This window comes from Phalacrocorax carbo, chromosome 28 (assembly GCF_963921805.1).
Source record: "Phalacrocorax carbo chromosome 28, bPhaCar2.1, whole genome shotgun sequence".
Lineage (NCBI taxonomy): Eukaryota > Metazoa > Chordata > Aves > Suliformes > Phalacrocoracidae > Phalacrocorax > Phalacrocorax carbo.
In genome coordinates, this window is record NC_087540.1 from 2,862,281 (window position 1) to 2,887,721 (window position 25,441).

Genomic DNA, 25,441 nt, shown 5'->3' on the forward strand with positions numbered 1-25,441 from the left:
CACTTTGCGCTGGGTTCAGGGCCCCAGTAGCTCAGCTCCGTTCCCCCTGTGGGGTGATTTCCAACAGGATCTCTATTATTTGTCAGCATCCAGTTCCCTAAATCCTTCCCAGTGCTGGTACCGCTGGTGTGGACTGGTCCCGGACCCCGTGTCCCCAGTCTGAGCCAAAGTCCCGCTGCGGGGCTGTTAACGCCTCCGTCCGGGTACTTGTTCCTACCCTCGCTGTGCTCATTTCAGCCTTGAGCATGCTGTCCCCCTCCTCCCCTCATTAAAGGGTGGTCTCCCGCTGGGGTCTGGTTCATCAGGGGCTCTGCCGATGGATCGCGTGCCTCTGGGGCTGACGTCCTCCGAGCTGAGACCGGCTCAAGTCATTGCATGTGGGATGCAAGACATTGTGGGGGGAGGGAGGGCGCGGGGAAGGTCCTGCTTGCGCGCGGGCTCCCAGCCCTGCTCAGCGTGGGGACCCCTGGTTCGAGATCCCGATTTCTCGGTGAGCGATTTGGGGCAAAGTGGGGCCGGTTTGGGTACCCCAGACCTCGGTTTGCTTCCCTGCAATAACCACGTTCTTCCTCACCCCCAACCCCCCCAAAAAAAAGATGTCGGAGGCGTTTGTGCCCTGTCACAACAGAGGGGCCGGGTCTGGCCAGCCCAGGCGAAGATGATTTGATCCGAAGAAATCAAAATTCAGCCCCGAGGAAGCCGTGACTCAGATTTGCCAGGCTGCGCTTCCATCCACCGCGCTGCCCGCCTGCGGCTGCGGTGGGCGGCGGGAGGAGAGGTTGCCATAGAGGGTCTGAGCGCCGCCAGATCCCCACGGCTTCGCCTCTACTCTCGCCTCGAATCCCCAGGGAGGGGAACGGCGGGGGCCGGCAGCTCGTACCCCCTCCCACCCCCCCGTTAGCCACGGTCGCCTCCGCAGTCACGGGAGCAGCTTCAAGCCGGCAGCACCGGCACGGGAACCCCGCTCCCGAGGGAGCTCCCCGCAAGCGTGGGCAGCCCGGGGGAGGCATCGCCCTCCCTTTGGCTTCGCTAATAAGCGACGGCGAGGGGTGAGCCCCCCACCCTCCCGCTGGCGTGTCCCCCCCACCCCCAGCTCCTCGTTTGCCGTAGCACAGCCCTCCCTGCCACCTCCCTTCCCCGGGCTGTTGCAATGGACTCTCCCAATGCTCAGTGTGTGTGTCGGAGGCTGCGGCGTTAACGCTGGGTCTGGTACCCGCGAGCTGTTTTCTTGCCGTATCCCTGCCGGAGCATCCTTCCTCGCAGCGCGGGAGGCAGACGCCGAGAGGAAGGCTGGCGCAGAGCGAGGGCTGACACAGGTAAGGAGAGAAAGAAATGCCTTTTATAAGGCAGATCCCCCCCTCCTCTCCCCACTGCTTTTAATTAGCATCCTCGGAGCCGCCGTCTGATGGATTAGGGGTTCGGCTTCTCCTTTCCACTTGTGTGGCCATTTTGTCCTGGAAAACCTTGCCTGTAGCCTTGCTCTGTCTTTTTACGTGCGTGTTTAATAACCTCTTGTCATCCCTCCCGCACTGTCGTACGGCTGGGGAATCTCTGCCGATGGGGATTGGGATTTCGTCGTGGGGATGGATGTTTATTGTGGTGGGACCGGCAGGTTTTGGGGAGGGGGAGTGCTGCAGCTCTCCAGGGGTGGCAAAGAGGGGGGGGCTGTTGGAATATGACCTTGGGCACAGGCGATTTAAAACTCTTCTCCCTTGTCGCCATGTTCTTGGTGTACCGCAAAAAGGCTGGGGGCTGCGGCGGGGGGGGGACGGACCCAGATGAGCCCTAACGTGGGACCTCCCGGGGGGCTTCGGGGCGTGCGGTGAGGGAGGGCTGCATCAATCGCTGGCTCCAGTCGGGCGCGTGGCAGGAGGAAATGGGTCCAGGCTCTGATAACCTTGTCTAGGGCTGGCAGCGACTGCTCCGGCTAACGCCAGGACGGGGCTGGCAGGGCCAGCGGCATGGTTTTGCAGGCAGAAGAGCCGTCTGGGGGGCTGTCCCCCACCTCCCCGGCTCTTGCACGTAGGGTGGCTACATTCCGTGTGATTTCTGGCTTCCCTGCGAAATCAAACCCCTGATCTCGAAAGCATCTGACGCGCGGCGTTGGCTCGGCCGCTCGAGGCTCCCCGGCTCGTGCAGAGCAGCCTCTCCGTCACAGAGCCAAGCTGTGACCTTCCTCCCTGGCCCGTCCTCTTCCCCAGCGTGTATTTGGCCTCTCTCTGCCCCCCTCTTCATTCTGCCGATTCCCTATATGTCACGGTCCGTATAACAGCATCCCGCGGCACGGCCGCATTGGGAGGCACCGCAGGGAGCCGCCAGCCTGGCTGGAGCAAAATGACCTTGGCCGTGAATCGGCTCCTTCCAGGGGCCTTGGGTGCCGATGGGTTTGATCTGAGGAGGGGGCCGGGGGCTCCCCTGGGTGGGTGCGGGGCTGGGGTCGCTGCCAGCCGGCCGGGGAGGCGAGGGCAGTGGGTGCATTAGTGATTTTTACGCTGTTAAAAAGCACCTGCCCGGCTTCATTCAGAAACTGGGGGGGTCGTGCCGTGCCGCAGCACCGTCCCCGAGTCCCAGCCGGCTGCGCAGAGCCAGCGTGGGCTCCCGCCCCGGGGGGAGCGCTGCCCACAGCCCTGGCTGTTTCAGAAGGGCTAATTTTAGCTTCCCCACCGTGCCCTGTCCCCTCGCTCAGGGAGGGGGGACGCGGTGCCGGCTGCGTCCCTCCCCCTGCGGCCCAACTCCTGCCTCTCCAGCCGTGCCTGGCCCCTGGCAGAGATAAAAATAGCCGTTTGGGGGGGTCACGCCGGCCCCCAGTGGCTGGGTCAGCAGCGCCTGTGCCCGCTGCCTGGGCTGGGGTCTGCAGGTCCATCCCTGTCACGAGCTGCGCTGGGCTCTGCAAAGCCCGGGGTGGGGGGGGCTACACTGCCTGCCCTTGGCCTTCACAGCCTGGGTGGGGGACACGCTGGGTGGGGGAAGGGGCTGCAGGGCACATGGGGACAGGGGGATGCTACCTGCAGATGAGAGCTGTTGGGGTGTAGCAGGGTACCCCCTCTCCTCCCCAAAGGCTGCACCCTGGGGGTGCTGAGGGTCCCCCCCCAGCACCCACCAGCTCTGCCCCTGGCGCCCGGTTCAGCTTCTGCCGACGCCAGCGTCTCTCGCCAAACACAACCCGCAGCCAAATCCCTTCTGGAAGCGTCCCCGGGGCGGGGGGGAGCGTGGCCTGCCACGCGCGGTCCCCGACACCCCCTCGGCCACCACGGCCAGCCAGATCGGGGCTGGGGACACGGCCAGGCCACCGCTGGCCAGCCCAGGACCCCCCCAAGGGACACACCTGCCCCCCCCCCCCAAACCTGCCTCCTTGAGCCCCCTGACCCAGGGCATGACACTGAGGCTGCCCTGGAAGGCTCTGGGGACCCCGGTGACCTTGGGGGGCTGGTCCCCTCGCCCTCCCTCCGGCGCCGCCCCATCCTGCAGTTCCCGAGGGAACAGGGGGTTGGTCCGGGCCTGCTGCTGGCCTAGTTTTGGGGGTGACTTGCAGTCCTGGGTGGGTGGAGCGGGGAGCAGCGATGGCCCCAACGTCCCCCCACCTCCCTTGTCCTCTGTCCCTTGTGGGGATACGGAAGGGCCAGATCCGGACGGCAGCCCAGCCTGAGGGGTGCTGTGCTGGGCCCCCCTCTTGCCAGCGGTGGGGGTCCCCGGCCCACGCTGTCACAGGGGACCCACCACCCTTGGGGTCGCCCTGTGCCTTTGCGGGGGTCAGCAGAGCCACCCAAGCGGGGTCCCCGGGGTCCCTGACCCCGGGGTCTGACCCCAGCGCTGTGACCCCGCCCAAGGGTGCCCTGAGCTGGGGGGGATGATGCATCTGCGTGGCCACACCCCCTGAAGCTCATTGGCTGAACAGCTGGGCCATGCCTCCACAGCCCCATTGATGCCGGTGGGGTGGCCACACCCCCTGGATCTCATTGGTCCTTACCCCAGCCACACCTTCCCGGCCCCATTGAGAGGATGGCGGGGGCTTTTCCCACAATGAGCTGGGTGGGCTGGCCAGGAGCATCGGTGGGGACAGGGGGGTCCCCGTGGCCTGGGGGACCCTGGCCTGCTCGGGGTGGGGATGGAGGGGCTGTGGGATCCTCCTGCTCCCTGCTGCCACCTGCCACTGCTGGGATCCCCACTGTGGGTCCAAGCCGGGGGGTGCTGCGGCCCAGCAGAGCTCCAGGCTCAGACCCCCCATCCCCAGGGGACACTGGGGTCCCTGGGTGGGCGATGGGGCAGGTGGCCTTGCAATGGCAGGGGAGACGTGGGCCCACCCCCTCGTCTTCCAGCTCATCTCATTTGTCCATGTGGATCCATCCTCCCTCTCACCATATTGAACCCACTGGTGGGTTTGGGTTCAAACAGGCAGCCGGGGAAGAGAGATGGAGGGAGGCAAACAAGCGCCGTAGCTTGTCCTCAGCCATGTTATTAGCCACCAGAGAATCCACCTTGCATCCCACCCTCAGGTCAATGGGGATCTAAATCCTGCTGAAATGTGGGTGCCTGTGGGAGCTTTGGTCCTCCATGTGAGGGGAGGGGGCATCTGAGCATGGGGGGGGCTGGCAGAGAGCCGGCATCCCCCAGAGCTGCCCCCATCCCGGCCCCCACTGTGGGTGCCTGGTCCTGAGCTGGGCTCGCTGCGCCCGGGAGCCTGCCCTGGGGTGAGCCCCCCGCCACCTCGCCGTGGGGCAGCAGTGCCCCAAATCCTCCTGTTGCCACCTGAGATGGGGAAAAGTGCTGCGGGCGCTGGGAGGGGGAGCCCAGAGCGGAGCAAAGCTCGGGCTGAGGTGGGGTGGGGGCTCTTCCCATCCTAAAATGGCCCCTGCTTGTGTCTGGGCTCCTCAGGTCCGGGCCAGCCTCTGGGGTCTCCCCGTGTCCCCTCCCAGCCGGTGCCACGCGGATGGGTAGCGCTGTCACCCGTGTCCCCGCGTCCCACCGTGGTCCCCGGGTGTGAGGGAGCCGCCCCCGACACAGAGCCCCCCCCCCCATCCCGGTGTCCCGGCCGATCCCACCGGCACCATGGATGAGAGCTTCCGAGACCGGACGGCGTTCATCCGCGGCGCCAAGGACATCGCCAAGGAGGTGAAGAAACACGCGGCCAAGAAGGTGAGCAAGGGCATGGACCGCATGCAGGACGAGTACACCAAGCGCTCCTACTCCCGCTTCGAGGAAGAGGAGGATGATGAAGACTACCCGCCCCAGGACGGCTACTACCGGGGGGGCGAGGGGGCCAACGAAGAGGAGGGGGCTTCCAGCGATGCCACCGAGGGTCACGACGAGGAGGACGAGATCTACGAGGGCGAGTACCAGGGGATCCCCCGGCACGACTCGCTGAAAACCGGGGAGCGGCTGGGGGCCGAGGCGGCCGTCGGCGCCTTCGATGACAGCGAGGGACAGCGGCGGAAGGACAAGGAGGAGCTGGCGCAGCAGTACGAGCTCATCCTGCAGGAGTGCGGCCACGGCCGCTTCCAGTGGACCCTCTACTTCGTCCTGGGACTGGCCCTCATGGCCGACGGCGTGGAGGTCTTCGTGGTGGGCTTCGTCCTGCCCAGCGCCGAGAAGGACATGTGCCTCTCCGACTCCAACAAGGGCATGCTGGGTGAGGAGGGGACGGGGGGGCGCTGCAAGATGTGGGGGGACCGGAGCAGGTGGAGGGATATGGAGGGAGTCATGGGATATGGGGGGCATGAGGGACAGGGGGACGTGGGGGGCGGTGCTGGGAGATGGAGGATGCAGGGAGATACGGAGGCGTGGGGGGGACAAATGGGATATGGGGGGACATGAGGGATGGGGGCACAGGGAGATGTGGGGGGAGATGAGCAGGTGGGGATGTGGGGAGACATAGGGGATATGGGGGACATGGGGGGACATGAGAGATGGGGATATGGAAGGATGTGGAGGGACACAAGTATGAGGAATGTGAGCAGACAAGGGATGGGGGGACACAGGGGATATGGGGGGACATGAGGGACACGGGGAGATGTGGGGAGACGCGAGCAGTCATGGACATGGGGGAGCAAGAGCAGACAGAGGGACGTGGAGGGATGCGGGGGGCTCTGGGAGCTCTGGGGATGTGGGCTGAGGGCACACGGGGGTGGGACAGGATGTGGGGGGCCGTGGGGATGCTGGGGAGCAGGGGGACATGTGGGGATCAGGGAGGCACAGGGGGAGGTGGGGGGGACAGGGAGTGTGGGGAAGGGGAAGGACATGGGGGACAAGGGGGACTCGGGGGGGATGCAGGGGGACATGGGAGATATGGAGGGTTGGGGTGGATGGGGGGGACGTGGGGCAATGGCAGGACAGAGGGACATGAGTATTGGGGGACACAGGGAAGTGGGGGGGCACAGGAGATGTGGGGCTACGGAGGGACACAGGCAATGTGGGTGACAGATGTGGAGGGACCCAAGGAGCTATGGGGGGACAGGGGGCACAATACAGGGGGTTAAGGCAGGGACGTGTGGGGTATGGGGGGACACCACAAGATGTGGGAGGGTCACAAGAAGATATGGGGGGGCCAGGAGGAGATGTGGGGGCAAGGAGGGACATGGGGGTGGTGATGGGAACCCCCCACGTGCAGGGCTCCCACCATCCTCCTCCTCCCAGTCCCACGCTGGTCCCCACCTGAGCAGTGGGGAAAGGGGGGCCGGGGGGCGAACGTCACTGCGCAGTCAGGCTGTGACTCATGGTCCCCCCGGCCCCGCAGCCCCCCCGGCCCTGCAGCCCCCCTGGCTTATCTCCCCGCTGCAGCTGGGCACGGCAGCGGGGGGCTGAGGCAAAGCCCCCCCCTGCTGCCTGGGGCTGATAAGGGGCTGCTGAGAGCGGGTCTGGGGGGGCTGCAGGAGGCTGCGACGGCTGCCCTGCGATGTGCTTCCCCTTCTCCATGGTGCCCGCTGCAGCCTGAGCCCCGCCACCACCCCCCGGTGTTACCGATCCCCCCCCCCGCCCCGAGACCTGGCAAACTCAGGGCAGGAGCGGGGGTTAGATGGGGATGGTATGGGGGGCCCTGGTGAGCCGGCTGGGGGCATCTCTGCCCCCCCCGTCCCATGGTCCCAGGCAGAGCAGGGGGGACAACCCAGGCATCAGCTCCCCCATACACCCGTGGGTGTTGGTCCCCCCTCCCCGCGAGGGGGCAACCTGGCTGTGCTCAGCTTGGGGCGGGGGGGCATCACTGCCACCCCCATGGCCCCCCAGCGCCGAGTCCCTGCCCCGAGCGCTGTCACCCCCCAGCGGGTGACTCGGGGTGCAGGTCCCTGCGTCCCCCGGGTCTGACATCGCTGTGTCCGTCCGTCCGTCCCCCCCCGGCAGGGCTCATCGTGTACCTGGGCATGATGGTGGGCGCCTTCCTGTGGGGCGGGCTGGCCGACCGCCTGGGCCGAAGGCAGTGCCTCCTCATCTCCCTCTCCGTCAACAGCGTCTTCGCCTTCTTCTCCTCCTTCGTCCAAGGCTACGGCACCTTCCTCTTCTGCCGCCTCCTCTCGGGCGTGGGGTAAGGGGGGGGCACGGCGCCATGTAGGGGACCCAGGCATCCGGGCCCCCCTGTGTTGGGGGGCTGAGCTCCCTCCTGCTCCCTCACCATGCCAAACCCCCCCTCCCCATTTGCGGCGGCGGGGATGCCCGGGCAGGCGGTGACGCCGTTCTGCCCTCCATCCCCCAGCATCGGCGGCTCCATCCCCATCGTCTTCTCCTACTTCTCGGAGTTCTTGGCGCAGGAGAAGCGTGGGGAGCACCTGAGCTGGCTCTGCATGTTCTGGATGATCGGGGGCATCTACGCCTCCGCCATGGCTTGGGCCATCATCCCCCACTACGGTAAGAGCCTCCCAGTGCCGGAGCACGTGGCGAGTTTGGTGGGTCTCAGCACCACCGCCATGTCCTGTCCCGTCTCCATAGGCTGGAGCTTCCAGATGGGCTCAGCGTACCAGTTCCACAGCTGGAGGGTCTTCGTCCTGGTCTGCGCCTTCCCCTCGGTCTTCGCCATCGGGGCGCTCACCACCATGCCCGAGAGCCCCCGCTTCTTCCTGGAGGTGAGCGGGCCTGGGGGGATGCAGGGCCGTATCCTGCTGGGGGGGTGGGGGGCAGAGATGGGGGGACCCACGCAGCCACCCCCAGTGGGTCCCAGGTAGGGACTGTGAGCCACTAGTAGAGATGGGCAGTGACTCTGAGGGGGTGGTGAAGGTGGAGGGACCAACAGAGGGACCCCCCAAGTGGGTGGTGGGACCCTGAGCGGGTGACGGAGATGGAAGGACCCACACATGGACCCCCCCAAGTGGGTGGTGGGACCCATGCAGGGACCCTGAGCAAGTGCTGGAGCTGGGAGAACACACGCAGGGACCCCCAAGTGGGTGGTGGGACCCATGCAGGGACCCTGAGCAGGTGATGGAGATGGAGGGACCCAGGCAGGGACCCCTGGTGGGTGGGTGGCCGCTGGTCCCGCCGTGAGCCCAGGCTCTGCCTTGCAGAACGGCAAGCACGATGAGGCCTGGATGGTGCTGAAGCAGGTCCACGACACCAACATGAGGGCCAAGGGCCACCCTGAAAGGGTCTTCTCGGTAAGGTCCCCCCGCCCCGGGGCTGAGCCTCTGGGCGCCCAGCAGCCCGGGGGTGGGCTGGAGGAGCCGGGGGCTGCAAATTCCCACCCCTGGGAAAAGCACCTGCTTTAAACAGGTGGGGAAACTGAGGCATGAGGTGGGGACGGGTCTCAGCCGGGAGCCTTGGCCGAGGCTGGCGCTTCTCAGTGTCCCCAAACCGTGTGACCCCCTCCACTGAATACCCCGCAGGTCACCCACATCAAGACCATCAAGCGGGAGGACGAACTCATCGAGATCCAGTCAGACACTGGCACGTGGTACCGGCGCTGGCTCGTCCGATTCCTCAACCTCTCGCAGCAGGTGAGGCCGGCCCCGGCCCCGGGGTGCACCCGCTCCCCCCGCCGCGCCCCCGCGCCACCTCTCGCGTCCCCTCCGTAGGTCTGGAGCAACTTCCAGCAGTGCTTCGCGCCCGAGTACCGCCGCGTCACGCTGATGATGATGGCCGTGTGGTTCACCATGTCCTTCAGGTGGGGCAGGGTGGGGTGGGCTGGGGGGCACCCGCCAGCCCTGCTGGGGTGGGAGCCCGGGGTCAGCCCCAGAGAGCGCGGGGTGGCACCCAGGGTTGCTGCCAGCTGCGCACAGCCAGGGCCAGCAGCGCGGGGATGGGGCTGGCAGCACTGGGATGGGACTGGGATGGGACTGGTAGCACTGGGATGGGACTGGCAGCACTGGGATGGGACTGGGATGGGATGGGCAGCACTGGGATGGGACCAGGATGGGATGGGCAGCACTGGGATGGGACTGGTAGCACTGGGATGGGACCAAGATGGGATGGGCAGCACTGGGATGGGACTGGGATGGGATGGGTAGCACTGGGATGGGACCGGGATGGGATGGGGAGCACTGGGATGGGACTGGGATGGGACTGGTAGCACTGGGATGGGACCAGGATGGGATGGGCAGCATTGGGATGGGACCAGGATGGGATGGGCAGCACTGGGATGGGACCAGGATGGGATGGGCAGCACTGGGATGGGACCGGGATGGGACTGGTAGCACTGGGAAGGGGTGGGCAGCACTGGGACGGGCTGAGCGTCGCAGTGCCGACTCAGCCCCTCTCTCCCCGCAGCTACTACGGGCTGACAGTCTGGTTCCCGGACATGATAAAGCACCTGCAGAACATCGAATACGCCTCGCGCACCAAGCTCTTCACCCGCGAGAAGGTCCGGCACTTCACCTTCAACTTCACCCTGGAGAACCAGATCCACCAGGGCGGGGAGTACTTCAACGACAAGTGTGTCTGGGGGGGGGGGTGCTGAGGCCGGGCCCGCTCGTTGCACGAGTGGAGGTGACGAGCTGGGCTCTTCTCCTTCCCCGTCCACCCCCCCAGGTTCATCGGCCTGAAGATGAAGTCGGTGACGTTCGAGGACTCGCTCTTCGAGGAGTGCTACTTCGAGGACATCACCTCCAGCAACACCTTCTTCAAGAACTGCACCTTCATCTCCACCGTCTTCTACAACACAGGTGGGAGGGGGCTCAGGGCGGTCCCCGAGGGGGCGAGGAGGCGGGGTGACCCCACCGAACCCCTTCTCCACCCCAACAGATCTCTTTGAGTACAAGTTCATCAACAGCCGGGTGGTGAACAGCACCTTCCTGCACAACAAGGAGGGCTGCCAGCTGGACTTCAGCGACGACAACAACGCCTACATGATCTACTTCGTCAGCTTCTTGGGCACCTTGGCCGTCCTCCCCGGGAACATCGTCTCCGCCCTCCTCATGGACAAGATCGGCCGCCTCCGCATGCTGGGTGGGCACGAAGGATGAGCTCCTCTATGTGGGGGTGTCCCCGGGGACTCCCGGGGCCGGGCTGGACGGGGCTCTGAGCGGCCTGGTCTAGCCGAAGATGTCCCTGCTCAGGGTGTGGGGTGGGACTGGGAGGGGGTGTCTTCGAAGGTCCCTCCCAACCCAACCCGGTGTACGACCTCTGGGTGTGTGATTTGAGAAGGCCCTGGGGGTGCTGGGGGGCAGCGGGGGGACCCTGAGCCAGCACCGGGCCCTTGGGGCCAAGGGGGCCAGCGGTGCCCTGGGGGGCATGGAAAGGCGTGTGGGCAGCAGGGCGAGGGAGGTTCTCATCCCCTTCTGCTCTGCCCCAGTGAGGCCACATCTGGGGGGCTGCGGCCAGGTCTGGGCCCCCCAGTTCAGGAAGGGCAGGGAACTGCTGGGGAGAGGCCAGCGGGAGCTACGGAGGTGATCAGGGACTGGAGCATCTCCCTGGTGAGGAAAGGCTGGGAGACCTGGGCTTGTTCAGCCTGGAGAAGAGAAGGCTGAGGGGGGGTCTCATCAGTGCCTATAAATATCTGAGGGGTGGGTGTCAGGGGGATGGGGCCGGGCTCTTTTCAGTGGTGCCCAACGCCAGGCCAAGGGGCCACGGGCACAAGCTGGAACACGGGAAGCTCCCCCTGAACATGAGGACAAACCCCTTCCCTGTGCGGGTGCCCGAGCAGGGGCACAGGCTGCCCAGAGAGGCTGTGGGGTCCCTTCCCTGGAGACATTCACCCCCCGCCTGGACGCGGCCCTGTGCCCCTGCTCTGGGGGTGCCTGCTCCAGCAGGGGTGGGACGGGGTGAGCTCCAGAGGGCCCCTCCAGCCCCCGCCAGTCTGGGAGTCTGGGAGTCTGGGCACTCGGTGCCCGCGACGCGGCGGGCGGGGAGGACGCTCGCCCCCTCGCCCAGCCCTGACGCCTCCCCGTGTCCCACCGCAGCCGGCTCCAGCGTCATGTCCTGCGTCAGCTGCTTCTTCCTCTCCTTCGGCAACAGCGAGTCGGCCATGATCGCGCTGCTCTGCCTCTTCGGCGGCGTCAGCATCGCCTCCTGGAACGCCCTCGACGTGCTCACCGTGGAGCTCTACCCCTCCGACAAGAGGTGCGGGCCGGGCCGAGGGGTTGGGTGCTGGGGTTGAGGTTTTGGTGCCAGGATTGCGGCTTTTGGGTGCCAAGTCTGAGGTTTTGGGTGCCAGGATTGAGGTTTTGGGTGCCAAGTCTGAGGTTGTGGGTGCCGGGGTTGAGGTTTTGGGTGCCGGGGTTGAGGTTTTGGGTGCTGGGGTTGAGGTTTTGGGTGCCAAGTCTGAGGTTTTGGGTGCCGGGGTTGAGGTTTTGGTGCCAGGATTGAGGCTTTTGGGTGCCAAGTCTGAGGTTTTGGGTGCCGGGGTTGAGGTTTTGGTGCCAGGATTGAGGCTTTTGGGTGCCAAGTCTGAGGTTTTGGGTGCCGGGGTTGAGGTTTTGGTGCCAGGATTGAGGCTTTTGGGTGCCAAGTCTGAGGTTTTGGGTGCCGGGGTTGAGGTTTTGGGTGCCGGGGTTGAGGTTTTGGTGCCAGGATTGAGGCTTTTGGGTGCCAAGTCTGAGGTTTTGGGTGTTGGGGGTTGAGGTTTTGGGTGCCGGGGTTGAGGTTTTGGGTGCCAAGTCTGAGATTTTGGGTGCTGGGTGTGAGATTTTGGGTGTCAGATCTGAGGTTTTGGATGCTGAGGTTGAGCTTTTGGGTGCTTGGGTGCAAGATGTAGGGTGCCAATACTACGGGTGTTTTTTTGGGTGCCAGCTGTGAGGTTTTAGGTGCTGGGGTTGAGCTTTTGGGTGCCAGAATTGAGACTTTGGGTGCCAGGTCTGAAGTTTTGGGTGCTGCAGGTTAGATTTTGGGTGCCAGGTCTGAGGTTTTGGTGCCAGGATTGAGGCTTTTGGGTGCCAAGTCTGAGGTTTTGGGTGCCGGGGTTGAGGTTTTGGGTGCCAGAATTGAGGCTTTGGGTGCCAAGTCTGAGGTTTTGGGTGCTGCGGGTGAGATTTTGGGTGCCAGGTCTGAGGTTTTGGTGCCAGGATTGAGGGTTTGGGTGCCAAGTTGAGGTTTTGGGTGCTGCGGGTGAGATTTTGCGTGCCAGGGCTGAGGTTTTGAGTGCTTAGGTTTTGGGTGCTGGGTGTAAGGCGGGGGGTGTCAGGTGCCAGGTACACAGTTTTGGGTGCTGGGTGCGGGGTGCTGGAGGCAAGGCTTTGGGTGCTAGTTGCAAGACGTGTGGTACTTGGGGGTGAGGTTTCAGCTGCTGGGTGCAAGATTTGGGGTGCTTGGTGCAAACTGTTGGGTGTCAAGTGTGAGGGTTGGAGCACGGGGTGCTGTCTGCAGGGTACAAGGTTTTGGGTGGTGGGTGCAAAGCGTGGGGTGCCAGATGTGACGTTTGGGGTGCTGGGTGCCACATCTTGGGTGCAAGGTATGAGGTTTGGGGTGCTGGATGCAACGTTTTGGATGCCAGATGGAAGGTTTGGGGTGTCGGGTGCCAGATCTGGGGCGCTGGATGCAACATTTTGGGTGTCAGATGTGAGCTCTGGGGTGCTGGGTGCAACGTTTTGGGTGCCAGGTGTGCGGTTTGGGGTGTTGGGTGCCAGATCTGGGGTGCTGGGTGCCAAGTTTTGGGTGCCAGGTATGAGGTTTGGGGTGTTGGGTGCCAGATCTGGGGTGCTGGGCACCACGGTTTGGGTGCCAGGTGGGCGGTTTGGGGTGTCAGATGTGAGATCTGGGGTGCTGAGTGCAACATTTTGGGTGTCAGATGTGAGATCTGGGGCACTGGGTGCCAAATTTTGGGTGCCAGGTATGTTTGGGGTGCTGGGTCCCAAATCTGGGGTGCTGGGTGCAACATTTTGGGTGTCAGATGTGAGATCTGGGGTGCTGGGTGCCAAGTTTTGGGTGCCAGGTATGAGGTTTGGGGTGCTGGGTGCCAGATCTGGGGCGCTGGGCGCCAAGTTTTGGGTGCTAGATGTGAGGTTTGGGGTGTCGGGTGCCAGATCTGGGGTGCTGGGCGCCACGGTTTGGGTGCCAGGTATGTTTGGGGCGCTGGGTACGAGGCTGTTGGGTGCTGGCTGCGGAGCGCGGGACGCCAGGCGCCGGCTGCGGGTTTTGGGGGTGCCTCCTGCGGGCCGGAGGCGCTCCCTGGGGTGCTGCGGGCCGCGAGGTCACCCCGGTGCCCCCCGCACCCGCAGGACGACGGCCTTCGGCTTCCTCAACGCCCTGTGCAAGCTGGCGGCCGTGCTGGGCATCAGCATCTTCACGTCCTTCGTGGGCATCACCAAGGCGGTGCCCATCCTCCTGGCCTCGGCCGCCCTGGCCCTCGGCAGCTCCCTCGCCTTGAAACTGCCGGAAACGCGGGGGCAAGTCTTGCAGTGAAATGGGGGGGGGGACTGGGGGCGAGGGACCCCCCCTCCCGCTCCCTACACCCCCCCCGAATCCCCGCTCCCCTCCCTCCCCCCCCACCCCCCCGGGGGATTAGTCTCGTTAGACACTGTGAAACGTCTTCTTGGAGCATTTGGGATCTTTTTCATTTGCACTTGGCCCCCCCAAACCCCCCACCCCCACCCCACCCCCCAACCCCCCCCATTTCTTTTCTCGGTGTCATCCCCTCTGTGAATAGCTGCTCGCTCCTGGGGGGCTGCGGGGGGGCTGAGGGTGGGGGCGCGGGGGTGCCTCGGCCTTGCGGGGGTGTGGGACAGCCCCTGTGACCCCCCGCCCCCCCCCGCCAACACCCCTGCTGGGCCGGGAGGAGGAGGAAGGAGGCTGAAGGCTCCGACCTCAGCCCCGTGGCGGGGATGGGGCCGCGGTGGCTCCGTGCCTCAGTTTCCCCACCCGGAAGGTCAGCGTCGGGCGTGGGGCTGGGAGGTGAAGGGGGGGGTCTCAGCTGCATCCCCCCCACCCCCAGGATTGGGGGTACCTTGGAGTGCACAGCCCCTTTGGGGTGCAAGGCCCCTTGGGGTGCACGGCACACCAGGGTGCATTGCCTGGCGGGGTGCAAATCCCTTATGCTGGGGTGCACGGCATATTGGGGTGCAGGGCAAGTTGGGGTGCACAGCCCTCTGGGGTGCACAGCACACGAGGGTGCATTGCCCGGCGGGGTGCAAATCCCTTATGCTGGGGTGCACGGCATATTGGGGTGCAGGGCAAGTTGGGGTGCACAGCCCTTTGGGGTGCACGGCCCCTGAGCATGCCCAACGCCTCGGGGTGCACGGCACACAAGGGTGCATTGCCCGGCGGGGTGCAAATCCCTTATGCTGGGGTGCACGGCATTTTTGGGGTGCAAAATCTGCCGGGGTGCACCACGCCTCCTGCTGCAGAGCCCCGCGGGGGCTGCACGGCATTTTAGGGCACCCACCACCTTAAAACACACGGCCCCTTGGGGCGCACAGTTTGGGGTGCACGGCGCCTCAGCTTGTGTGGGTTTTTAGGGTGCACGATGCCTCGGGGTGCAGAGCTCCTTGGGGTGCCCGGCGCTTTGGGGTGCAGCGCCCCTTGTTGAGCACAGCACCCCACAGCACCTCGGGGTGCAGCAGCCCCCGACTGATGCCCCAGCCCTTCATCTAATTTCGGGGTGCAGTGGGGCCCCCCCCCACACCAGGCACTGCCCTGCCGTGTCACCCATGGGTGCTGCGGGCCTTTATGCCTCCCCACATGGGTGCATGGGGCGGGGGGGGGGAGCACTGCCCCAGCCCCTCCCCAGATGTGCGGGGGGAACGGACACACAGCTGCATTTTGGGGGTGCAGTGGGGAGGAGACGGGGACGCCTCCGCTCCCAAAACTGCCACTTTTTCCTTTTTTTTTAAACCCATTTTTAAAGACTTTTCTTTCTTATGGGTGCTGGGAGGGGCGCGGGGGGGGCGCGGGGTGCTCCCTGCACCCCCTTTTCCTCCCCGCACCCCGTTCCCCCCCCCCCAGCCCAGAGCACAAAACCACCAGCGGTTTGCAAAGCACAAAGCGGCGCCTGGATCCAGCGCCAGGACACCTCCCCCCCCCCAAAAAGCGGGGTACGGGGGGGTCCCGGCGCTGTGCCCCCCCCCGGGTGGGTCCCCAGCAAGAGATGGGAAGTGTTGGTCTATGCAAAAGCGCTTCAGAGGCCCCCGGCAGCCCCCCAATATTTAGGGCAGCCCCCCCCCAGCATTGCGAGCAGCCCCCCCCCAAGCGATCAAGCAGCGTGTGCTTCATCTCCTCCTCCTCCTCCTCCTCCCCCCCCCCCTTCGGTGTAGCTGGTCCTTGGGGGAGCACCCCAGTAGTTCTGTCCGTACGCAGTCGTGCCGTGCTGTAGTTTTTAGATGTTTGTAAATTAATTAAACAACAACAACAACAAAACACTGGAAAAAAAAAAAACAACAAAAATCACCCAAAATGACCCAAAATATCCCGCCCCGCGCGGAAGCATGAGCCAGGCGCCGTTTCCGAGCTGCTCCCGAGGGAGGGTTTATTTTTTTTGGGGTGCGGGATGGGGGATGCACCCGAGATGGTGATTTAAAAATCAAAGGAAATGGGGGTGGGGGGTGATGGGGTACCCCCACCATCGCCCCCAAGGTGAGAGCGGGTGGGGGGGGGGGAGAGGATGCGCGGAGGATGGGGTCAGGGTGGGACCCCGGGGTGGCTGGGGTGATGCAGGGAGGGGGGGGCACCCCAATATGTCCCCCCCCACCCCAAATTTGGGGTCCATCCCCATCGCGGTGTCACCGGGCGGCGGGGGGGGGGATGGGACCCCCCCGGCGCTGCCGTCACTGGTTCCCGGCCGCCTCCCCACGCCGCTCCCGCTTGGAGCCCCCCAAACAAGGGGGTCGGGGGGGGACGCTGGGGTCGCTTTCCCACTGCTGGGGGGTCCTGGCGACGATGGCGAGGGCGTGCAGGGGTCCGGCCAGCTCGGCGCGCAGGGCGGCGTGGACCAGGCGATGCCGCTGCAGCGGGGGGAGCCCCGCGAAGCGCCCACTCACCACCACCACGGCGAAATGGCTTTCGGTGCCGGGGGGGACGCCGTGGCGGGGGCTCTCGTCCACGACCTGGAGGTGGGTGGGCTGCAGGGCCGCGTCCAGCTTGGCGCGGATGGCGCGGGCCAGGGGGCCGTCGGCCATGGCGGCCCCCCGCAGCCCCCCGCCGGCCGCCGCCAGGAGGGGACCCCGCATCCGGAGAGAGGGGCTGCAAGGGAGAGACGGGGGGGGTCGGGGGGGGCTCTGCAGGACCAGCCCCGGAGAGTGGGGGCGGTGGGGGGTAAGTGTGATGATTTGGGGGGGCTCTGCAGGGCCAGACCCCCTTTATGGGCCTGACAGTTAAGGCTGATGATTTGGGGGGGCTCTGCAGGACCAGACCCCCTTTATGGGGGTGGCAGTTAAGGCTGATGATTTGGGGGGGCTCTGCAGGGCCAGACCCCCTTTATGGGCCTGACAGTTAAGGCTGATGATTTGGGGGGGCTCTGCAGGGCCAGACCCCCTTTATGGGGGTGGCAGTTAAGGCTGATGATCTGGGGGGGCTCTGCAGGACCAGACCCCACTTATGGGGGTGGCAGGAAGGGGGAAGCAAATGCGCTTAAGGGGGGGCGTGAGTTTGGGGCGCTCCTGCAGGGTCAGACCTCATTTATGGGGGGAAGGGGCAATACGGGGGGGGAAAGGGGTGCTCGTTTTGGGGGGGCCCTGCAGGATCAGCCTCCCAAGGCGGGGGTCAGGATGGGGGGATAAGGGGCGGCACAGGGGGATTAAAGGGCGGTGGGTTTGGGGGACCCAGCGGAACCAGCCCCCAAAACCGAGGGGGGCGGTCCTGTCCAGCCTCACACCCCCCCCACCCCCGACCAGAGAGGGGGAGGAGGGAGAGTCGGGCCCGATACCCCACCCCGTGAATGAGGGGGTGCACCCCCCACCTCGACAACATCCCCCCCCCCGGTGCAATGCGGGGAGCACACCCCCAACCCCCCGCCATGTGCAATGCGCGGGGGGGGGCGCACCCCCAACCCGCCCCCCCCCGGGTGCAATGCGTGGGGAGCAACCCCAACACCCCCCCACCCGCCCCCCGGTGCAATGCGTGGGGAGCAACCCCAACACCCCCCACCCGCCCCCCGGTGCGATGCAGCCCCCCGACCCCGGCCCTCACCCCGCGCCGCTCGGGCTCGCGCCGCCGCTGAGCACGCTGGGAGGTGGAGTCCGCCCGCCCCGCCCCGTCACGTGACCCCGGCAGAACTACAGCTCCCAGAAGGCCTTGCGGCGCATTCCCGCCCCCGCGGCCGCGGGGTGCTGGGTGCGGGGTGCAGAGCGCAGCCTAGGGTGCGGCCGCAGCATCTGGGGTGCGGGGCGTGGGGTGCGGGGTGCAAGGCCTAGGGTGCGGGGTGCGGGGTGCGGGGTGCTGGTGCAGGGTGAACCGGAGGCCCCCCCCCCCCCCCAGGGTGTTGTGCAGAAGGCTCTCCCAGGACGCCCCGCCCCCCACAGCCCGGGCCCCGCCTCACCGCCCCGCCCCTCATCTCCCTGATTGGCTGCCACCCTCCGCCCCTGTCTCGGCGCGTCGGGGCGGGGAGGCTGGTGACGGCTTAAGCCCCGCCCCGCATGCCCTAATATGGCTCGGGGGGTTGGGGGGCGGCGCCACGTGACCCGGGCGGCGGCGTGCGCCGCGCGCGCCCCTCGCACACCTGGGCTCGCGCGCCCGCGGCACGCTCAAGTACGCGCACACGGGCTCGTGCACGCAGCCGCAGGTTGCGCGCTCAGATCCCCGCACGCACGTTGAGCACCCACGCCCCGCACCCACGCCCCCCCCCCCCCCCCCCCGTTACACGCAGGGCGGGCACAGCTCCCCCCCACCCCGCCCGGTTCCTCCCCCGGGGGTCCCCGGGACACCCCCCCCACGGGGCCGCCCCCCGCCGCCAGCCCGGCCCCCCCCGCCCCCCGCAGCTCCCGCCGCGCCGGGCGGCCCCCGCGGGGAGGAGAATTAACTTTTCTCTTTCCCCTCCTCCTCTTCCTCCTCCTCCGCCGTCAGTCTGTCCCCGTCAGTCCGTCCCGTCCCTCCGTCCCCGCCGCCGCCTCCCGCCGCCCCGGGGGTCCCTCCCAGCCCGGGCTGCCCCTGCCCGGGGGGGGCTCTTCCTCCGGCCGGGGTCCCCTCCCCAGCCCGGGGGGTCCCTGCTCCGGGGCTCCTTTCTCCACCCCTCCCCAGCCCGGGGGTCCTTCCTCTATCCGGGGGGGTCCTTCATCCCGGGGCTCCCCTCTCCATCCCGGGATCCGCTCTCCATCCCAGACCCCCCCCTCCATCCCGGGGCTCCTTTCTCACGCCCCCACCCCGGGGTCTCCCCTCTCCCCTTCCCCTCCATCCCTCCCTCCCAAGACACCCCCTTCCCCCGGGGGAGGGGGTGCTCCCTCCCGGCGCCCCCCCCCCCCCCCCCCCCTTTTCCCCGGCATGGCCCTGGCGGCGGGGCCGTGGCCGGAGCCTCCTCTTCCTCCTCCTCCTCCTCCTCCTCCCCCTCCTCCCGCCGGCGGCGGCCCGGAGGCGGCGGGGAGGGCGGCGGGGGACTGCCTGGTGTGCGGGGACAAGGCGAGCGGGAAGCACTACGGGCAGTTCACCTGCGAGGGCTGCAAGAGCTTCTTCAAGCGCTCGGTGCGCCGCAACCTGTCGTACAGCTGCCGCGGGGGTCGCGACTGCCCGGTGGACCAGCCCCACCGCAACCAGTGCCAGTACTGCCGGCTCCGCAAGTGCCTCCGCGTGGGCATGCGGCGGGAAGGTGCGGGGGCGTGCGGGGGCGGGGGGCGAGCCGTGGGAAAGGGGAGAGGGGACGGAGAAGGAGGACAGAGAGGGGATGCAAAAGGAGAGAGCCCAAAAGAAGGGGGGAAGGTGGGAAAGAGGGAGAGGAGGTGGGAAAGGGAGAGGGGCTGGAGCAGGAGAGCGCGCAAAAGAAGGGCAGAGGATGGAAAAGGAGGGCGTGTGAAAGAAGGAGAGAAGGTGGAAAAGGAGAGGGGTTGGAAAAGAAGGAAAGGGGATGCCAAAAAAGGGAGAGGGGATGCAGGAGGGGAGAGCGCAAAAGGAGAGGGGATGGAGAAGGAGAGAAGGTGGAAAAGAGGGAGAGAAGATGGAAAAGGGAGAGAGGATGGAGGAGGAGGACAGAGAGTGGAAAAGAGGGAGAGAGAGTGGAAAAGGAGAGAAGGTGCAAAAAGAGGAGAGAAGCTGGAAAAGGAGAGGGGATGGAAAAAAAGGGAGAGGGGATGCAGGAGGGGAGAGCGCAAAAGGAGAGGGGATGGAGAAGAAAGCAAGCGGGTGGAAAAGAGGAAGAGACGATGGCAAAGAGGGAGAGGGGACGGAGAAGAAGAGAGTGTGAAAGGACAGGGGGTGGAAAATAAGGGCAGGGTGGAAAAGAGGGAGCGGGGACGCAACGGGAAAGGGGATGGAGAGGCGAGAAGGTGGAAAAAGAGGGGCTGGAAAAGAAGGAAAGGGGATGCAAAAAAGGGGAGAGGGGATGCGGGAGGGGAGAGGGGATGGAAAAGAGTGACAGAGGATGGAAAAGAGGGAGTGAAGGTGGAAAAGGAGAGAGTGGAAAAGAGGGAGAAGGGATGGGAAAGGAGAGAAGGTGCAAAAGAAGGAGAGGGGATGGAGAAGAAGGGATGCAAAAAGGGAGGGAGGCTGGAAGAGGAGACGGTGCGAAAGGAGAGGGGATGGAAAAGGAGAGGCTGGAAAAGCGGGAGCAGGTGCGAAAGAGAACGGCGAGGGCGAGGAAGAGCGAGAGCGAAGGCAGAAAGGAAAGGGAGGGGGAAAAGCAGAAACGGGCAAGAGGGAGCAAAAAATAAAAGAAAAGGGGAAAAGGAGGAAAAAAGAGGGGGGAAGTGCAGGGGTGAGGAAGAGAAGGGGGAAAGGAGGAAGGGAGCGAGCGAGCCCGAACGGTAGGACAAAAGAGAAAGAGAAAGGTGAGAGGGGAGAGAGCGAAAAAGAGAAAGCAAAAAGAAAAAGAGAAACGAAAAGGGAAGGGAGAGAAAGGGAAAGGAGCGCCTGAAGAAAGAGAAAGTAAAAGAAAGAAAGTGAAAGCGGGTGAGGAAGGGCTGGCGGGGAAGGAAAGAGAAAGAAAAAGGGCAAAAAGAGAAAGAGAAAACTCCGCTCCCTCTTCGCTTTCATTTTTCCTCTGCTCGTTACCCCCCTCGGCCCGGGCAGAGCATCCCCGCGGCACGGAGGACCTTCCCTCAGCGGCCGAGCGTCCCCCGAAGCCCCCTCGCCCCTCTCCGTCCCCCCCCGCGGCCCCTCTCTGCACCCCCGAATCCAGCGCCGCCGCCCCGCTGGCGATGGCAGGGCTCCCTCCTCGCCCGGCTTCGCCCTCCGGGGGATAAACCCCCACCACGGCGGTTTTTTGGCTTTCCTCACAGGAAAGGCGCCGCCGAGGGAACCCGTTTCTTGTTCCACTTAATTATAACCTCACATAATCTCCTCTTTTTACCTTTAAATTTCTTTTGGGCTTAGCTTAGGCTCGGTTTTTAAGTCTGGCTCTATGCCGAGGTGGGGACGATTTACTTTTCCTCTCCGTTCTACGTAGTCCAGGGACGTGGCTGTTAAAAACCCCAGGGATTAGAGGGCAATAATACAGATCTTCTTTAAAAGATTAAAAATTTGGCTTTCTGGGAGGAGTGTCCGGTAAATCTGAAGTTAATTAGTCTGAATACTTCGCGTGACCGGGATTAAAATCACATTTCAAGCTCCCCGCGATACGCCGTGTGCCGGTCCCTCAGCCTCCAACCAGCCCCATCGTCACATTTTGGCTTGATTTTTATATTTTTGCTCCCAAAAGCAGCAGCGTTAGAGCAGACTTTTTTTATTTGTTTGTTTTTAAGCCCAAAATGGTGCGTCGGGGCATCGGCTTTGCCACCGTACGGAAACCTCGGTGCCGAATCTCTGCCGTGCAGCAGCCTCCCTGCTCGAATAAGGCCCCGGGGCGGGGAGGGGTGTGTGTCCTTATTTATATTCAAGGTCCTTATTTATAAATTTAGGATTTATTAATAATCACAGCGAGGGCCAGGCCGGGCTCCACAGCTCAAACCCGGCCCTACCTCATCCCCCGAACGGCGGGTTTATTCCGCAGCCCCTCGAGTCGGCACCGAGGGTTTGGTCCTTCGGCAACAGCGACGGCCGCGATGCTCCTGCCCGGAAAGTTGCCTTTTTTAGCATTAAAAAAAAATCCCTCGAATTAAAAAATGTCCTTTTTGTAGCATAAAAATAAATCACAGAAATTCAGATAAGGTGGAAAATTGCCGTGGGAGGTGAGAAAGGGGCGTCCCGGCACGGCCGCGGCGTCGCACCCCGGCCTCACAAATAAATGTGAGTGAGGTGGGACCAGGGTCAGGGAGAAAATCAGCTCAAGCCTAACCCTTGATTTTCCCTTTTCTTCCCCAAAAAGGCCGGTTGGATGTTGGGGAGGGGGGGATTTTTGCCCTGGGCACAGCAAGACCCGCTCGTAGCAAACCTCCACCCGCTTCGTGCAGCCAGAGACAGGGATTAAATCCCCGCGGGGGAAAAAAAAACTCCAGGCGAATTCCCTGCCCTGGAGAAACCCCGCGGGGTCGTTTGGGGTCAGATCGGGGTGTTTTGGGTTGGGTTTGGGTTTTTTTTATTCTTTTTTTTAATCTTTGTTTTAATTCAGAATTGCCGCGAGCTGCGGCCGCCGGTTAACGCCGGCGCGATGGGCACGGCCACGGCGGATCCCCCGGCCCAGCGTTATTCCCCAGGCAGAGGCCCCCCTTCCCCCCCTGCCCCACATCCCCTCTTGGCTCTGGGTTTTGGGGGGCCCCCAGGTGCCCTGAGAGGGGCACAAAGCTGCCGCGGGCCGCGGCGCCTCCGGGCGCGGGGAAACGCTGCCGATGCCTTGTGGAAAAGCACCTGCGGGGGGTTAAACATTCCCGGGGATTTAATTAATGAGGCTGGGCTGTGCCTCAGTTTCCCCACCTGCTCGGGGCCTTGCCGGCTGCTCCAGCTCGAGTTGGGGCGCCCCGAACCCCCTGGCTCGGGCTCCCCGTGATGCTCCTTATCCCGGCGTTGCCGGCTGGGAACCGGCACCGAATCCAGCACCAAACCGGGCACCAAACCGGGCGATTTGGGAGCCGAGCGCTGCTTCGGGCGGAGTTTATCCCCCCCTAAGGCTGCCGAGGGTGCAAGGCCCGGGTGCGGGGTTTGGCTGGGAAAGGTGGATTGAACTGTGGCTTCCCCGAAATCATGCGGGGTGAGACGCGGGGAGCGCGGGGCCCGATCCCGCGGCCGGGCCGAGGCGGCGGCGTTGGGGTTAGCGGCGTGTTCGGCTGCCGGATCCGGCCCTGCAGCGGTCGGTGAGCCGGGGTCGAAGCGCTCCCCTGCTGCTGCCGGGTCTTTTTGGGGCGAAAAATCTTGTCTTATTTCCAGGACACACCCAATGCTTTGAAGCAATTGTTTTGGCTAAAAAAAGGGGGGGGAAAAGGGGTTGGAGGGGTCGTGATGATGCAAAGGAGGTTTGTTGGGATGCAAAGGGGGTTTGGGGGCTTGGGAGGATGCAAAGAGGGGTGTATGGGTGGCGAGGAGGGGGCTGCACCCCGCAAACGGCACCGGGGCGATGCTGAGCAGTTTGGGGAGAGCCGGGGCCGAACGCTGTGCCCCAAGGGTGGGGGGAGAGCGGGAGGAGACCCCTGGCACCCCAATCCTGGGGGAACCCCTGTTCCCACGGCCCCCGATCCCGACCGCTGGCTGACACTCGGGACTGTCACGCCGCATTAGGCTAAGCCTGGCTCAGAGCCTGCCCCCACCGCGGGGGGCAGCGATGCCGGGGGGGCTGAGCCAGGGGCACCAGGCAGGAGGAGGAGGAAGCCGGACCCCCACCCGCCCCATGGCATCACCAAGAGGGGGGAAGAGAAAGGCAATTTGGGTTTTGGTTTTTTTAAGCCCAAAGTGCAAAAAACCTCAAGGCGCTGGCATTTGGGGGGAGGGGGGCGGTGGGGGGGCACCCCAGCAGCCCCCTGGGGCCCCTCGTTAGCACCAGCCCCTTGAAAGAAGGGGGTGACCCCCAGTGCCTGCATGGGGACCCCTCCCCAAATCCAGCGTGTCGTGTTGCATGGCCGTCCTAGCTGGGGAGCCGGGGGGGGGGCTGGCGGCCGGCCGAGCCCCGGTGCGTCGTGCTGGGGGGTCACTGGGGGTGGGGGGGGTTGTCCCCATCCCAGGCGACACGTCCCCCCTCTAACATGGGTGGGGGGGCACCCATGGGGCTTTTGCACCCTGGGGATCTCCTAGCACCCACCGTGCTCCCCAGCCCGGTGTGTTTGACCCCCTGGGGAGTGCGGGGTGGGGGTGGGGGGCACACACGCAGGGGCGGGTGCCGGCGGGTTCGGGGTGCTGACCTCCTGCTCCCCTCCGCAGCCGTGCAGCGAGGCCGCATGGCTCACGCCCCGAGCAGCCCCGGCCAATACCCCGCGGTCCCCGGGGACCCCTACGGCGGCCACGGCTACTTAAGCGGCTTCATCTCCCTGCTGCTCCGCGCCGAGCCCTACCCGCCGGCTCGCTACGGCGCCCAGTGCCTGCAGCCCAGCGGCGTGGTGGGCATCGAGAGCATCTGCGAGCTGGCCGCTCGCCTCCTCTTCAGCGCCATCGAATGGGCCAAGGGCATCCCCTTCTTCCCGGACTTGCAGCTTTCGGACCAAGTGGCTTTGCTCCGCTTGGGCTGGAGCGAGCTCTTCGTGCTGAACGCGGCGCAGTCGGCCTTGCCGCTGCACGCCGCGCCCTTGCTGGCCGCCGCCGGGCTCCACGCCGCCCCGATGGCCGCCGACCGCGTCGTCGCCTTCATGGACCACATCCGCCTCTTCCAGGAGCAGGTGGAGAAGCTGAAGGCGCTGCACGTCGACGCCGCCGAGTACGCCTGCCTCAAGGCCGTGGCGCTCTTCTCCCCCGGTGAGGGGGCGGGGCCGGCGGCGGGGAGGGGCTAAAAGGGGTGGGGCTGCGGGTGCGGCCGGGTGGGGTCCCAAGGAGGGGTGGGGTGGAGTTCCTATGGGGTGGGTGTCAGTGGGAGTGCAAGGAGCGGACGGGCTGGGGATGGATGGGCGTGGCTGAATGGGGTGTGGCTAAATGGGGCGTGGCAGAACAAGGTGGGGTTCCAAGGGGGTGGGGCTTAATGGGGTGGGGTCCCATGGGGTGGGCATCAATGGGTGTGCAGGGAATGAATGGGCTGGGGTAAAATGGGGAGGGATTTAAGGGGGTGTGGCTATAGGGGGTGTGGTTAAATGAGGTGGGGTTCCAAGGGGGTGTGGTCCCTAGAGGGTGATGGGGTGTGGCTTAAGGGGGTGTGGCTTTGGGGTGTGGCTTTGGGGGTGTGGTCCCTGGGGCTGGGCATCAATGGGTGTGCAGGGGATGAATGAGCTGGGGATGAATGGGTGGGGCTAAATGGGTTGGGGCTGGGGTGGAGCTTAATGGGGTGTGTATTAGGGTGGAGCTTAACAGGGTGTGTGTTAGGGTGGGGCTTAGTGAGGTGTCTCTTAGGGTGGGGCTTAACAGGGTGCGTCTTAGGGTGGGGCTTAATGGGGTGTGTCTTAAGGTGGAGCTTGGTGGGGTGTGTCTCAGAGCAGGGCCTAATGGGGTGGGGCCCCAATGGGGTGAGGCCAAGGAGGGGGGTGATGGGGCAGGGCTGGGCAAGGGTGGGCGGGGCAGGCGGGGCGTGTCGGGGCGGCGCCTCAGCGCCCCGCCCGCAGACGCGGTGGGGCTGTCGGACCCGGGGCAGGTGGCCGGCCTGCAGGAGAAGTCGCAGTGCGCGCTGGAGGAGCACGTGCGGCGGCAGCACCCCGGGCAGCCCAGCCGCTTCGGGCGCCTCCTCCTGCGCCTGCCCGCCCTGCGCAGCGTCTCCGCCCCCGGCATCCAGCAGCTCTTCTTCAGCCGCCTGGTCGGCAAGACCCCCATCGAGACCCTCATCCGCGACATGCTGCTGGCCGGCGCCGCCCTCAGCTGGCCCTACGGCCCCATGCAGTGACCACCCCCCACCCCCCCGGCGGGACCCCAAGGGGGACCCATGGATGGGACGCCATGGAGGGGACCCCCAAGGACGGGACAGCGAGGAGGGGACCCCAAGGAGGGGGGGAACAGCGAGGAGGGGACCCCCAAGGAGAGGAGA

The 25,441-nt window shown here is 65.4% G+C and overlaps 3 protein-coding genes across 4 annotated transcripts; 2 read left to right on the top strand and 1 right to left on the bottom strand.

Annotated features, from left to right (window-relative positions):
- Nucleotides 1-550: 550 nt before the first annotated feature.
- SV2A (synaptic vesicle glycoprotein 2A) lies at nucleotides 551-15,714 on the top strand. The gene is made up of 13 exons (XM_064475277.1): nucleotides 551-1,316; nucleotides 4,873-5,626; nucleotides 7,333-7,513; nucleotides 7,682-7,833; nucleotides 7,915-8,048; nucleotides 8,484-8,573; nucleotides 8,802-8,912; nucleotides 8,991-9,079; nucleotides 9,682-9,846; nucleotides 9,943-10,076; nucleotides 10,156-10,359; nucleotides 11,313-11,472; nucleotides 13,566-15,714. Exons 2-13 carry the CDS (start codon nucleotides 5,047-5,049, stop codon nucleotides 13,747-13,749), a joined length of 2,184 nt encoding a protein of 727 aa, XP_064331347.1. The 5' UTR covers nucleotides 551-1,316; nucleotides 4,873-5,046; the 3' UTR covers nucleotides 13,750-15,714.
- LOC135318221 (nuclear receptor subfamily 2 group F member 5-like) lies at nucleotides 11,391-25,390 on the top strand. Of its 2 annotated transcripts, none has more exons than XM_064475308.1 (3): nucleotides 11,391-11,472; nucleotides 23,704-24,231; nucleotides 25,026-25,390. In XM_064475308.1, the coding sequence occupies exons 2-3, from the start codon at nucleotides 23,721-23,723 to the stop codon at nucleotides 25,298-25,300; spliced, it is 786 nt and encodes a 261-aa protein (XP_064331378.1). In that variant the 5' UTR covers nucleotides 11,391-11,472; nucleotides 23,704-23,720; the 3' UTR covers nucleotides 25,301-25,390. The 2 variants fall into 2 exon arrangements, with proteins under 2 accessions (XP_064331378.1, XP_064331377.1); XM_064475307.1 differs by lacking the exon at nucleotides 11,391-11,472 and adding an exon at nucleotides 18,319-19,075.
- BOLA1 (bolA family member 1) lies at nucleotides 15,783-17,614 on the bottom strand. The gene is made up of 2 exons (XM_064475318.1): nucleotides 17,467-17,614; nucleotides 15,783-16,521 (listed from the first exon to the last, which is right to left on the bottom strand). Exon 2 carries the CDS (start codon nucleotides 16,506-16,508, stop codon nucleotides 16,107-16,109), a length of 402 nt encoding a protein of 133 aa, XP_064331388.1. The 5' UTR covers nucleotides 16,509-16,521; nucleotides 17,467-17,614; the 3' UTR covers nucleotides 15,783-16,106.
- Nucleotides 25,391-25,441: the final 51 nt, after the last annotated feature.

Excerpts from the sequence above, each read along its gene's own strand:
- LOC135318221 (XM_064475307.1), top strand. The coding sequence starts at position 18,754 with ATGGCCCTGGCGGCGGGGCCGTGGCCGGAGCCTCCTCTTCCTCCTCCT. Across the intron at positions 19,076-23,703 it reads CGTGGGCATGCGGCGGGAAG|CCGTGCAGCGAGGCCGCATG; the intron begins GTGCGGGGGCGT and ends TCCCCTCCGCAG. Across the intron at positions 24,232-25,025 it reads CGTGGCGCTCTTCTCCCCCG|ACGCGGTGGGGCTGTCGGAC; the intron begins GTGAGGGGGCGG and ends CCCCGCCCGCAG.
- SV2A (XM_064475277.1), top strand. The coding sequence starts at position 5,047 with ATGGATGAGAGCTTCCGAGACCGGACGGCGTTCATCCGCGGCGCCAAG. Across the intron at positions 8,913-8,990 it reads TCCTCAACCTCTCGCAGCAG|GTCTGGAGCAACTTCCAGCA; the intron begins GTGAGGCCGGCC and ends TCCCCTCCGTAG. Across the intron at positions 9,847-9,942 it reads GGGGAGTACTTCAACGACAA|GTTCATCGGCCTGAAGATGA; the intron begins GTGTGTCTGGGG and ends CCACCCCCCCAG.
- BOLA1 (XM_064475318.1), bottom strand. The coding sequence starts at position 16,508 with ATGCGGGGTCCCCTCCTGGCGGCGGCCGGCGGGGGGCTGCGGGGGGCC.